The sequence below is a fragment of the Nycticebus coucang genome, chromosome 9, assembly GCF_027406575.1.
Source record: "Nycticebus coucang isolate mNycCou1 chromosome 9, mNycCou1.pri, whole genome shotgun sequence".
Lineage (NCBI taxonomy): Eukaryota > Metazoa > Chordata > Mammalia > Primates > Lorisidae > Nycticebus > Nycticebus coucang.
The window spans coordinates 45,979,456-45,993,328 of record NC_069788.1 but is presented as its reverse complement, the minus strand read 5'-3'; the positions used below and the strand labels follow the sequence as shown (position 1 = coordinate 45,993,328).

At 54.0% G+C, this 13,873-nt stretch overlaps 1 protein-coding gene across 1 annotated transcript in view; it reads left to right on the top strand.

The window, feature by feature from the left end:
• The window catches only part of ITPR3 (inositol 1,4,5-trisphosphate receptor type 3), a 68,662-nt gene that overhangs the window by 37,404 nt on the left and 17,385 nt on the right, over positions 1-13,873 (top strand). The window contains exons 15-31 of the mRNA XM_053601564.1: positions 1,452-1,613; positions 2,053-2,225; positions 2,797-2,916; positions 3,307-3,489; positions 4,381-4,632; positions 4,727-4,871; positions 5,247-5,388; positions 6,046-6,245; positions 7,244-7,373; positions 7,885-7,942; positions 8,989-9,154; positions 10,011-10,175; positions 10,249-10,323; positions 10,715-10,840; positions 12,214-12,336; positions 12,419-12,619; positions 13,503-13,754. Of these exons, the coding sequence (XP_053457539.1) occupies positions 1,452-1,613; positions 2,053-2,225; positions 2,797-2,916; positions 3,307-3,489; positions 4,381-4,632; positions 4,727-4,871; positions 5,247-5,388; positions 6,046-6,245; positions 7,244-7,373; positions 7,885-7,942; positions 8,989-9,154; positions 10,011-10,175; positions 10,249-10,323; positions 10,715-10,840; positions 12,214-12,336; positions 12,419-12,619; positions 13,503-13,754 (2,673 nt within the window). The remainder of the gene's footprint in view (positions 1-1,451; positions 1,614-2,052; positions 2,226-2,796; positions 2,917-3,306; positions 3,490-4,380; positions 4,633-4,726; positions 4,872-5,246; positions 5,389-6,045; positions 6,246-7,243; positions 7,374-7,884; positions 7,943-8,988; positions 9,155-10,010; positions 10,176-10,248; positions 10,324-10,714; positions 10,841-12,213; positions 12,337-12,418; positions 12,620-13,502; positions 13,755-13,873) is intronic.

Here is a 13,873-nt window from a genome sequence, read left to right as displayed (position 1 = left end):
TACCCATCAAATTTCCCTAACTTTCCCCAAATGTATGTCTTTTTAAAGCTTTTTTTCTCTTTGTTTCTTTTTTTTTTCTTTTTGAGACAGAGTCTTACTCTGGTGCCCTGGATAGAGTGCTAGGATGTCATTCATCATAGCTCACAGCAATCTCAAACTCCTGGGCTCAAGCAATTATTCTTGCCTCAGCTTCCTGGGTAGCTGGGACTACAGGCACCCACCACCATGCCCAGCTAGTTTTTCTTTTTTCTTTTTTTTTTTTTAGAGAGAGCCTCAAGCTGTCCTCCTGGGTAGAGTGCTGTGGCATCATAGCTCACAGCGACCTCAAACTCCTGGGCTTAAGCGATTCTCTTGCCTCAGCCTCCCAAGTAGCTGGGACCACAGGCACCTGCCACAACGCCCGGCTATTTTTGGTTGCAGTTGTCATTGTTGTTTGGCAGGCTCAGGCTGGATTCGAATCTGCCAGCTCTGGTGTATGAGGCTGGACCTTAGCTGCTTGAGCCACAGGCACTGAGCCGAGCTAGTTTTTCTATTTTTAGTAGAGATGAGGTCTCACTCTCGGCTCAGGCTGGTCTGAAACTCCTGAGCTCAAACTATCTACCTGCCTCGGCCTCCCAGAGTGCTAGGTTTATAGATGTGAGCCACTGTGCCTGTCCCAAAGCTTATTTTTTAAACCAGGATCCAACTAAGGTTTTTTTCATTCCATTCAGTTGTTCTCTCTCTTTGGTCTCTGTTCCAGCAGTCTTTTTCATCCACCAACCCCTGCTTTTTTTATTTTTGAAATTATGTTATTATTTTTCATTTTTTTTTTGAGATAGAGTCTCACTTTGTTATCTTTGGTAGAGTACTGTGGTGTGATAGCTCACGGCAACCTCAAACTCTTAGGCTCAAACAATCCTCTCGCCTCAAGCCTCCCAAGTAGCTGAGACTACAGGTGCCTGCCACCACACCCAGCTAGTTTTTCTATTTTTAGTTGAGAAGGAATCTCGCTTTTGCTCAGGATGGTCTTGAACTCCTGAACTCAAGCAATCCACCTGCCTCAGCCTCCCACAGTATGAGGATTACAGGCATGAGCCAATGCTCCCAGCCTATGTCACATTTTTCTGATATGGCAGGCCTGAGTCTGATTGCTTAGGCTCTGCCCACAGTGGCCTGGCCTGCCTTTTTCTTAGCCTCAGACCCCTGAGGTGTGGTGACTTCCTCTCTTCCCTCATGTGCTGAGTCAGGCCCCTGCTCTGAGTTGGGATTAGAATTGTGTCAGGGAGGGACGGGCTGAGGTCAGCATTGGCCAAGACTGGGGAGAGTTAGGGCTGGAATTGGGGCTGGTGTGGTCCAGCTAAGAATCAGCTTGTGGCGGATGTCAGGGGTGGCTTTAGGGAAGGGTCAGGTGGGACAGTTACAGGTGCAGGCAGATACGGAGTTATCCTTGCTCACCCTCTGCGTTCCCCCAGATCTTTGGCATTCTGAAGGCCCCATTCCGTGACAAGGGGGGTGAGGGTCCCCTGGTGCGGCTGGAGGAGTTGTCCGACCAGAAGAATGCCCCTTATCAGCACATGTTCCGCCTGTGCTACCGCGTGCTTCGGCACTCCCAGGAGGACTACCGCAAGAACCAGGTGGGCCGCTGTGGTGCTGCTCACTCACTCACTCCCTTACTGTCCATTCATCAGTGTGAATTTCCTCAGGCACATGCCCTCCTGGGTGTGCAGCCTGGCTAAGTGCTCACAAGGCCTCAAGCTGGGCTCAGTGCTCTGCTGTTGAATTTTGCACCGGGCTCCACACATTATGTAGTTGGTCCTGCCAGATGGACAAGGTCCCTGCCCTCGAGCAGGTTTCCCTCTGGTAGGGGAGACAGACCAGCAGCTATATGACTATAATATAAAGCCACTCTTCTGCTTGGTGCTGGCTTCCTCCGCAGCCCTCCTCCTTTCTAGGGTCGTGGGTTCCTTGCCTGTACTGGGTCTCTATCAGGGTCTAGGGCACTGTTCCGGATCACAGCTGGGGCTCTGTGCCCCACCTGTGGCTGTCTGTGACCCGGGCCCATCTGTCCCTCAGGAGCACATTGCTAAGCAGTTTGGGATGATGCAGTCCCAGATTGGCTATGACATCCTGGCTGAGGACACCATCACTGCCCTGCTGCACAACAACCGCAAGCTCCTGGAGAAGCACATCACCAAGACTGAGGTGGAGACCTTTGTCAGCCTAGTGCGGAAGAACCGGGAGCCCAGGTGGGCCCGACCTGCCCTCCTCCCTCCTCCCTCCTCTGCCCATGGTAGGAAGTCTAAAGGTGCTGGTTGTTAAAACATCAAAATATACGGTGGCTTTATGGCCACCCTGTAGGTCTGCACCTGTTGGTAAACTGTCACCTCCCTGCGGCCGTGGTCTTCCCAGTCTCTGTTTGGGACCTTCCCAAATTTGGCCCACTCTAGCAATAAGAGGAGAGACTCCTGGTATATAGCAGGAGGCTCCCAAGATCCTTTTCTGGTGACAAAGTCACTGCCTGTACTGAACCAGTTGTTAAACATTTTAAATGTCACCTTGGCCTTTGTCTCCCTTCACTCTGACCCTTGGGCCCACAGCTAGCTTTCCTCCCAGCCCCAGAGTGATGCCCTGGGTTGTCCTTCCCTGGGCAGCTGGGAGTCCATCCCACCTACCTGCAAGGCATGGGAGAGCACAGGGGCAGTGGGCAGTAAGCTGCTTCCGGGGGACCAGTGCTGCCAGGTGGGGAAGGGAGGGCGGGCTTTGTGTCTATAGAGCCAGCCTCTGAGCCCCTCCCATACCCTGCTGTTATCACCCCAGGTTCCTGGACTACCTCTCTGACTTGTGTGTTTCCAATCACATCGCCATCCCTGTCACCCAGGAGCTCATTTGCAAGTGTGTACTGGACCCCAAGAACAGTGACATTCTCATCCAAACTGAGTGAGTGCTGCACTGCCTCCACCCACAGCCCAGGGGCCACGCCTGGGTTTCAACCTACCCTGCCCACAGCTGCCTTAGAGCTCGGGCCCTGTCTGGAGCTGATGCCCTTGCTTTCTGCAGACGTGAACCCAGTGTCTGCTGTGCCCAGCACTGTGGGGGAGGGTGAAGGAACACAGAGGAGAATGAGCTAAGGACCCTGCCTTTGAGATGCTCATGGTCCATCTGGTTCCCAAGATGGAAATTCGTGCCCAGTGGGAGGCAGTGTTGGAACCACAGCTGGCCTGGCAACGGCCATGGTCAGGGAGGAGAGCCCAATGTGGCTGGGTGTGTGCGGGGCCTGGGTCCTGGCCCTAGCTCTGGCGTCGTGTGATGAGTGCTGCTGGCCTGCAGGCTCCGGCCCGTGAAGGAGATGGCCCAGTCCCACGAGTACCTGAGCATCGAGTACTCAGAGGAGGAAGTGTGGCTCACTTGGACAGACAAGAATAACGAGCATCATGAGAAGAGTGTGAGGCAGCTGGCCCAGGAGGCGAGGGCTGGCAACGCCCATGACGAGAACGTGCTCAGCTACTACAGGTGCCTAGCCCCTCCCCTCCCCCCTGTGCACCACTGACCCCCTCTCCTCCCCGTGGGACTTCTGAGTGGGCCGCAGTCTATTCCAGCTGACAGGTAAGCTCTGCCAGCTTCAAGTATGGCTCCTACCTGCTCAGGAAGAGGTGTCCCTGCCTCCATCCCTCACCGTGAAGCTCAGACCGGGAAGGCTGAGTGAAGAAATAGCATGGGGTGGCCTTGAGGCCAGGTTCAGCACAATAACCAGGCTTCAAAGAAACCCAGCCTGATTCCAAACATACATATTTTTATTAATAGCACCAGGTGCTCTTCTTAAATGCTTGCCATGTGCCAGGCGCTGTTCTAAGCACTTCACCTGGTCACCATTTGAGCCTCAACAGCAACCCTATGATGTAGGTACTATCATTGCCCAGCTTGTAAAGCTGGGGAAATGGAGGCACAGAGAGATAAAGGAACTTGTCCAAGGCTACACAGCCCTAAGTGGGGAGCCATGGTTCACACCCAGGTGTCTGGCTCCAGAGCCAATGGTCTCTGAGGCAGAAAGGGCATGGCGTGGCCCAGGGCACAGCAGAGCTCCCAGTATCCCTCATTTTCATATTTCTACTCTTCTCCTCTTTCCTGGCTTGTCCTCACTCTCTCTGCCCTAGGCTAGCTCTTAGTACCTCCCACTTCCCACCCTCTCATCTCAGACACCCTTCTTCCCAGACACCCTGTCCTGTTTCAGAAGGTGTTTTTCCTCCTAAGCAAGAAGGGACAGAATTGCAAATACTGGTCATTATGGATGGGCTTTCCATTCAGCTAACTCAGAATTTTTCCTTATTGTTGTAGGGGCTGTAACCAAATCCCTTCTCCCTGGCCCCCAACTTCCCTGTTCTCACTGTCCTCCCTGCCCTGTAGGTACCAGCTGAAGCTCTTTGCCCGCATGTGCCTGGACCGGCAGTACCTGGCCATTGATGAGATCTCCCAGCAGCTGGGTGTGGACCTGATCTTCCTGTGCATGGCGGATGAGATGCTGCCCTTTGACCTGCGTGCCTCCTTCTGCCACCTGATGCTGCACGTGCACGTGGACCGTGACCCCCAGGAGCTGGTCACACCTGTCAAGTTTGCCCGCCTCTGGACTGAGATCCCCACAGCCATCACCATCAAGGAGTGAGAGGGGTGGGGGGCGTGCAGGTGGGGCTGGAGCAGAGGCTAGGGTGGGCAGGTTGCAGGGATCCTTAAGCCTTGTCGCTTCCACCCCCAGCTATGATTCCAACCTCAATGCTTCCCGAGATGACAAGAAGAACAAGTTTGCCAGCACCATGGAATTCGTCGAGGACTACCTCAACAATGTGGTCAGCGAGGCCGTGCCCTTTGCCAATGAGGAGAAGAACAAGCTCACCTTCGAGGTGGCTGGGGGAGTGCCTGGGACTTGGGGGTCAGAGTGACTCTGGGTTGTGCCCCACCCGCCTCAGGCTGCACCCAAGGGTGGGTTGTGGTTTCTATGACCCCACTTCCTGCCATGCCCCCAGCCAGTGCAGGGGGATAGCATAGAGGGATAGACCGTGGGGTTCTTCAAGTGGTAGGCATCTGTTCTGATCCTGTGGCTGCCCTCCCTGGGCCACTCACCCTTTCAGTCAGGGAGGGCCTTTCCTGAGACCCCACTCTCCTGGGAACCCCACCCTCATGGCTGTTTCCTAGGCCCTGGTCTGCCCTCCATGAAGCCCCGCCCTGTGTGTATTGGCCATGCCCACTCTTACATCAGCCACATCCCATCTCTGCAGGTGGTCAGCCTGGCGCACAATCTCATCTACTTTGGCTTCTACAGCTTCAGCGAGTTGCTGAGGCTCACTCGCACGCTGCTGGGCATCATTGACTGCGTGCAGGGGCCCCCGGCCATACTGCAGGCCTATGAGGATCCAGGCGGTGAGACCTCTGCCCAGCTTGGGCCTCCTCTTAGCCCTGAGGTCCTCCCCTCTTATCAGCCCCCTGTGCAGCCTTCCTCCTGGCTGTGCTGCAGGGGGCGTCTGAGCCCCAGTTCCCTCCTACCTTGGCTGGACCAGCCACTGTGGAGACCTTAGGGGAGGAGATAATGAGGGAGGAGGGGAGACAGAGCCCAGCTATCATGGAACCACCATCACAGAGGAGACAACAGCCCTGGCATCTGGAGTGTGAGGATGAAGGAAGGCACAGCCTGAGGGATGAGGTGCAGCCCTGCCCTCTCAGGCAATCCTAGGCCACATAAACTCTTCTAAACAAGAATACCTAGAGTTTGGCACCTGCTTTTTAGGGCCCCCGCCACAGTGTTCCTTAGTCCCCTATTCTCTGCAGCAGCTCTTAGCATTTCCCATAGAGAATTCTTACCCATGTGCCCACAGAACTCACCTTTGCCCTGGCCCTCCTTGCTTTTCTCAGATTTGGCTTAAAGCTCACCTGGGTAGCCCTCCTGGGTAGCCCTGTCCCTTCCTTAGCAAGGCTTTATCTTGCAGCTAACACAGACAGGGCACATACTCTGCCTCCTCGTCAGACCAGGGATCCCTGCTGTGTACCCTCAAACCACCTTTTTTGTTCCTTGCTCCACAGGCAAGAATGTGAGGCGGTCCATCCAAGGTGTGGGGCACATGATGTCTACCATGATGCTGAGCCGCAAGCAGTCTGTCTTTGGTGGCCCGAGCCTGCCTGCTGGTGCTGGTGCTGCTGAGCCACTGGATAGAAGCAAGTTTGAGGAGAATGAAGACATTGTGGTGATGGAGACCAAACTGAAGATCCTGGAAATCCTGCAGGTGACTGGGCCAAGAGCCTTGGAGAGGGCCTGGGAATAGGGGCAGTCACTGTGAACCCTTCAGATTTCAGTATTTGATACTAGAAGCCTCCACAGTGATCTCTGTCAGGCAATTCTCAAAGCGTGGTCCTTCAGCCAGTAGCATTAGCATCACCTGGGAACTTGTCAGAAGTATTGCACATTCTTGGATCTCATCCTAGACCTACTGAGTCAAGAGCACTGCAGGTGGGGTCCACAGTCTGTGTTGTGATAAACCCTCCTAGCTTAATCCTCCCATTTTTACAGATGAGGAAAGTAAAAGGAGGGAGGGACTTTTCCAAGGTCATGGGGAGTTTGAAGCAGAGCTGGATTTGAGAACCTATTTTGTGGTGAGGTGGAGGAGTTGTTCTTGTTCTGGTCTCATCTGAGACTCCAGTGGTACCCAAGGAAGGAACTTATGGGGTCTTGAGGAGGGATAAGGATTCTTGGTTTTGCTTTGCTGTCAGTAGAGGGCAGGAAAGGTAATGAATGCAGTGACCTCTGCGGGGGACCCACTCTGGCTGGGGAGTCAGAGGAGGGAGTTTGCATGTCTGCATTCTGGAGTATGGCCAGAGGCTCTGTGCCCCTGTGGACAGAGACCAGGCAAGGCTGTCTGTAATCCCTGTGCCCTCCCCCTTACCCCTTAATGGCTTCTCCTGCTTCCTCAGTCTCTCTTTCTTTCTGAGATCCCCAGGGACTGTGGCTAAGTGGGATAGGAGGATGAGAGTTGGCCTAACTTTCCTTCCCTTTCCTGTCAGTGTCCAGCCTGGGGAAGAGGGACTGAATGGGCTGGAGTGGGGGGCTCCCTGCCTCACTATTCCCCTGGACTGCGGCAGGAGCTGGGGTCCTGGAGCATCTGTGAACATCTGTTCTGAGGACCCTCCCCAAGTGATAAGCCCATTTGGGGTCCCCCTTACCTCTCATGGAGGAGGAAGGGCCTTTGACCTCAGATCAGTCCTCACCCTTTCCCCTCCTCTCCAGTTTATTCTCAACGTCCGCCTGGATTACCGCATCTCCTACCTGCTGTCTGTCTTCAAGAAGGAGTTTGTGGAGGTGTTCCCCATGCAGGACAGTGGTGCCGATGGCACAGCCCCCGCCTTCGACTCCACCAGTGAGTCCCTCTCCCCACCTCAGGCTGCAGCTTCGTGGCTGACTAGGGGCAGTGGGCAGTGGGCAGTGGAGTGGAGCCAGATCCCCTGCTCTGCCCTTTTCCCCAGTCTGCAGGGTCTTTTCTTTCCATCATCTCATTTAATTGCCAAAGTAACAGGGAAGGGCAAGGACCCTTCCTTTCATTTCCTAAATCGGGAAACTGAGGCCCACGGGAGAGCAGGGACTTGCCCAAGGTCACAGCCAATCAGAGTCAGAATCTAGCACCTGGTCTTTTGATTCTCAGCTGGTACCTCTGTTCATGCTGGTCCTGCCCCACAGAGCAGTGAGCACCCATGGTTCTGACCCTACTTACTCCGTCCCAGCAACCCTGAACTTCCTCTCCAGGGAGGGACAGGTAGAAGGGCTGCTACCCAGCTATTACTGCAGGAGGTGGACGGAGCTCTCCCTGTGCTCCCCATCTTTCCTGGTAATGGACTGACCACTTGTCCCCATCTACCTCCTGTTCCCCACAGCTGCCAACATGAACCTGGATCGCATTGGGGAGCAGGCAGAGGCCATGTTTGGAGTGGGGTGAGGCCAGGGTGGAAATAGGAGGCTGTGTATGGGGTTGGCAGGTTTGACACTGCTCTTGGGTTGGGCGGGTTTCCTGGGCTGTGAGCTGGCTTTCCCTCCTCTGTCACCCCTCCCTCCCCCCACACAGACCTTCACCAGGCTTTGTGCTCTGACTCTTCCCCACCCAGGCTCAGGGATCTAGGGGCTACTTAGATCTAATCCTCCTGGCCACCCCCTGACTCAACTATGGGCAGTTGTGCCTCTAATTGTGCAGTAGGACTTGAGTCAGGGAGCTGGATGGATGGTTCCACAGCAGGGAGGAGATGTGGGGGATATTTGGCTTGACAGGCTAGAGTGGGGAGGGGTCCCTGCAAGCTCTTACCATTTTGGTGCCAGGCTCTTCCCTGGCATCCAGCAGAGCCTGCAGACCCCCCTTCACAGAATATTAATTTTAAATTCATAAAATAAAGCACATACAATTACAAAGGAAACCAATGGCTTTGAGGCACAGTTATCAAAATATTGAGGAAAACCAATTTGAAGTGACAGTTATATATGTGCCTCTTTATTAACACATTAAATAACAAGCTGTCCCAGTGGGTGTAATTAGCACCATTACTTGAAGTAGTGATGAATGTAAACGTTATTTCATGATTTCTGTTAACAACTCTGAGGTGATATGAAAACATCTGTGATTTTTATTGGTGACAAACTCACAGGTAGCACTGATATTTCCTCATTGAAGGAAATGCTATCTTTTGGTTAGAGGTTGGTAAAAATAAAAACATGATGCTTTCTCCATCTCTGTGCTCTGTGTACATCCTCTTGGTGAGGGGGTCCTTGCTTCAGTGGTTTAACCAAGGGAGCCCTGAGGGATCCCAGGAGACGTGGGGTCACTGCGGGGGAGGGGCTCAGGCAGTTTACAGACTGCTGAGAAAGCATCAGTATTTTTAGTAAATGTAGACTGGCACTGCATCTGCTGAGTGGGTAGCGGGGAGGGTGCTTGTGCCAGGGTCCCTGCACCACTGGGACAGCAGGGGCTGCCCCTGTGCCTGTCCCCGCAGGAAGACCAGCAGCATGCTGGAGGTGGATGATGAGGGTGGCCGCATGTTCCTGCGCGTGCTCATCCACCTGACCATGCACGACTACGCACCACTGGTCTCGGGCGCCCTGCAGCTGCTCTTCAAGCACTTCAGCCAGCGCCAGGAAGCCATGCACACCTTCAAGCAGGTGACAGGACTACCTGGCACTGGCACCGAGCATTAGGCCTGTGCTGGGTGCTGGGGGTAAATGATGATTAAAAAACTCCCAACTCAGGGGGGAACTTAGCATGCACATTTGGGGTTTCAGCCTTGCTGAGCTCATTAAAGGAGAGGTTCAAGTCTTGGCCACCTTTGTCTCTTTCCTGCTTGACTCATTGCCTGCCATTTCTTACCATGTGGACAGCACTTTACAGGTTGCAAACTATTATGTGCACCTAGCATGCAGGCAGCCCTTACTGAGGTGACTGGTGCTTTTTATTGTGCTGTCACTTAGTATTGACAGCTCCCTTTGTACAACTCGGTGCAGGCCTGGAAGAGTAAGTGCTTAAGTGTGCCAGGCGCCGAGCCCTGGGCTTGCACCATCTTACGGAATTCCTGCGGCAGCCCTGGTGGGGTAGTTACTACTCCCTTATTCCCTCCCATGTGAGGCAGGGAGAAGTCGAGGCCCATGGAGCTTTCCTCCCATGCCCACTGACCCAGAGTGAGGAAGGTGGCAGTCAGATGCAGGCCCAGGTCTTCAGAGTTCAGTTTCCACTTTCAGCCAGTGTTCGTTGATGCCAGAATGCTTTGCCCTGCCTGTTTGGGATCTGAGTGGACAAGTGACAGTAGTTAGTGAGTAACTGAAGACAGGTGATGTAGCAGCTCAGGGAGCTGGAGGTGGTGGGCTTATGGCAGGGTCATAAATATTAAGTAGGATTTGGCTTGGTGGAGAGGGACACTGGTGGAGGGGCAATTCCAGGGACAGGTGGGAATTCTGGACTAGGGTAGTTCTTCAGGTAGCCCTGGGAGGCATCTTACCAGCCAGGCTCATCCTTCACCTGCAGGTACAGCTGCTGATCTCTGCCCAGGATGTGGAGAACTATAAGGTGATCAAGTCAGAGCTGGACCGGCTGCGGACCATGGTGGAGAAGTCAGAGCTGTGGGTGGACAAGAAGGGCAGCGGCAAGGGCGAGGAGGTGGACACAGGCACTGCCAAGGACAAGAAGGAGGTGAGCAGGGCTGCAGGAAGCCGGGACAGGACTCCTGAGAGGGTGGGCCTGGCTGACCTCTCTATGCTCCCAGCGGCCCACGGATGAAGAGGGCTTTCCGCACCCACCTGGGGAGAAGAGCAGTGAGAACTACCAGATCGTCAAAGGCGTGAGTGGCCGAGGGTCCTGGGGCTAGGGCTCTGCTGACCTGCTGGTCAGGCCTCCTGTACTTCCACCTTTGCCAGCCATGGGCCCTCAAAATAGACATCTTCCGGCCTTCCCTGCCTGTTAACAACAGCACTGCCAGGGTCCAGATGGAATTATTTTAAAGCTGAAGGAGTTTCATGAAATTCCACTTCAGTCATATAGTTCTGTTTACTTTTGTGGGTAGAATTGGGTTTTTAGTGCTTCCCTGTTTTGTTGTGACACTCTGATTCAGCATCTGTGACCTCCTTCCTCCTTCCTGTCCTGGATGCAAGTGAGAACTTGGCTGTGTGAGCCAGGCAAAGGGCAGCCTGGTGGGCAGAGGAAGGGCCCTAGGCTCACCCATCTCTCCCCAGATCCTGGAGCGGCTGAACAAGATGTGTGGGGTTGGGGAGCAGATGAGGAAGAAGCAGCAACGGCTGCTCAAGAACATGGACGCCCACAAGGTCATGCTGGACCTGCTGCAGATCCCCTATGACAAGGTGCTCTGAATTTTGAACTTTAACCTGACCCAAGCTGTATACCAGTCCCTATGTTTACCTCGCCAGCCTCACTTTGAGCTTTTATACTGACCCGTTCCAGACACATCTTGACCTTTGAATCTGATCTTTGTATCTTCTCAGCCTTTGGCCCTCTACCCTTCATCCTGATCCATTTTGACCTTGATGTGTCTCCACCTAACACTGATTCTTGACCCTGACCCCAGATTCTTGCCCCTGCAAGCCTATCCCTGATGATCTCAGCTTCTTCTCCACTTTGAGCCTCAGCTTCCTTGCTGTGACCCACATTGACCCTAATCTGGCCCCAGCTTCTCCTTGACCCGGGATATTAATGCTGGCCTCATCTTGAGCACTTATTGTGATCCTTGTCCTTGACTCCCTCTGACATCTCACCCAGCCTTGTCCCTAGGCCCAGCCTGCTCCTGTTTCCTGTCTTTTTTTCTTTTTTTTGCTGTTTTTGGCCGGGGCTGGGTTTGAACCCAACACCTCCGGCATATGGGGCCGGCGCTCTACTCCTTTGAGCCACAGGCACCGCCCACCAGTCTTTTTTTCTTTTTTTGAGATAAAGTCTCACTCTGTTGCCCAGGCTAGAGTGCCATAGTGTCAGCCTAGCTTACAGCAACCTCAACTCTTGGTCTCAAGTGATCCTCCAGCCTCAGCCTCATAAGTAGCTAGGACTATAGGTGCCATTATACCCAGCTAATTTTTCTTTTTCTTTCTTTCTCTTCTTTTCTTTTCTGTTCTTTTTTCTTTTATTTTCTTTTTTCTTCTCTTCTCTTCTCTTAGAGTTTTACTTTGTCACCCTCGGTAGAGTGCTATGGTGTCATAGCTCACAGCAACCTCAAATTCTTGGGCTCAAGCAATCCTCTTGCCTCAGCCTCCCAAGTAGCTGGGACTATAGGCGCTCACCACAACGCCTGGCTATTTTTAGAGACAGGGTCTTACTCTTCTTAGGCAGGTTTCGAATTCCTAAGCTCAAGCAATCTACCCACCTTGGTCTTCCAGAGTGCTGGAATTAGACACATGCGCCAAGCACGCCCAGTCTCCTGTGTCCAGTCTTAGTCTCATATCAGCCTGTGACTCTTGGCCCCTCACCTTGTCTGATCTGGACCTTGATGAGTCCCCACCTCTCCCTGGCTCTGACTCTGACCTCGGCCCCTCTCTAGCCTCATCTCTGCTTCACAGCCTCTGCCCTACATTTCCATCTTATCCTGTGTGCCCAGCTTTTGCCTTATGCTGGCTTCTTCATGGTCTCCATTCCAAGCCCAGCCCACCCCTATGCCTGTCTGAGCTTGGGCCTTGCCTCCCTCCCTCCATGGTGGGCCCAGCACCCTCTTCCTGCCTTCTCTGCCCAGGGTGATGCCAAGATGATGGAGATCCTGCGATACACACACCAGTTCCTGCAGAAGTTCTGTGCAGGAAACCCTGGCAACCAGGCCCTGCTGCACAAGCACCTGCACCTCTTCCTCACACCTGGGGTGAGGGCACGGGGCTGAGGGCCCCTAGGCGGTGGGGCGGTGCTCAGACCCCCTTTCTGATGGATGCCCCACCCACCCAAAGCTCCTGGAGGCAGAGACCATGCAGCACATCTTCCTGAACAACTACCAGCTGTGCTCTGAGATCAGCGAGCCTGTGCTCCAGCACTTTGTGCACCTGCTGGCCACCCACGGGCGCCATGTGCAGTACCTGGACTTCCTGCACACTGTCATCAAGGCTGAGGGCAAGTACGTCAAGAAGTGCCAGGACATGATCATGACTGAGGTGAGGGCACGGCCCAGGGGCGCTCAGGGACAGCGGGTGGTGGGACACAAAAGGAACACTCATCTGCTGTGCCATGGAGGGGACACAGGGAGAACTGAGGCTGCAGGTCTGGTAGAACTTGGGCTTCAGGCCTAACAGAACTCAAGCAGGGGCTCAGTGGCATTAGTAACTTAGTAGAACTCAGACAACATGGTTGAAAGAAATGAAGCGCCTGCCATGAGCCAAGGACTGCATGTACCTGGGGAAGCCAGCTGAGTGTCAGCCCTGGGTGGGGCAGGTAGCTGGGACAATGTCTGGCACAGGGTAGGACTCCAGAAAACAGCTGTTAACTGAAGAAGGCACAAAGGATAAAGGGCTGAATCTAAACCTGGACCTCACATGGTCTCTGCCCTTGAGCATCTTACACTGTGGGCAGGGGGTGACGAGTATGGTGGGGACGTTGTAAATGAGATGGGATGAGCTGAAAGTGCCTGCAATGTTAACTATTGATCACTATGGTTATATCACTGTGATTAACACAACCTGTATACGAGAGGGATGCAGTGTGTGCTCCACGGAGGTTTAAATAGCACGCAGTAGGAGCACAGGGAGGATAAGCCAGGTGGAGTGGGATTAGAGAGGGCTTCCTGGAGGAAGCTGCCTCTGAGATGAGCCCAAGTGGGGCTTCTTTCCAACGAGAGAAGGGGGGACTTTCTGGGTTGAGGAGTTACTGTCTGATGGCAGAAGGCCTGAGACATAGCTGAGAAACATAGGTAGGGGAGGGTTTTCCTGAGTGCAGGCAAAGGCTGCTGTTAGAATCCCAGTCTCTCCCTGGTAAGCACAGGAGAGGGGACCCAGGCCTGCTGGGCTGAGGGAGTCTGACACATGCCCCCTGCCCCCATAGCTGACCAATGCGGGTGACGATGTGGTCGTGTTCTACAATGATAAGGCCTCACTGGCCCACCTGCTGGACATGATGAAGGCTGCCCGTGACGGCGTGGAGGACCACAGCCCCCTCATGTACCACATCTCCCTGGTGGACCTGCTGGCCGCCTGTGCTGAGGGCAAGAACGTCTACACTGAAATCAAGTGCACCTCTCTGCTGCCACTGGAGGACGTGGTGTCTGTGGTGACTCATGAGGACTGCATCACTGAGGTGGGGGTCCTCGGGGACTGGGAGAGAGGGCTGCAGGTATGGAGCGGGTTGGAGCCAGGCCAAGGCAGCTGCTGAGTCCTGCCATGGGTAGACAGGACAAGGGAACTGTAGAGATGTCA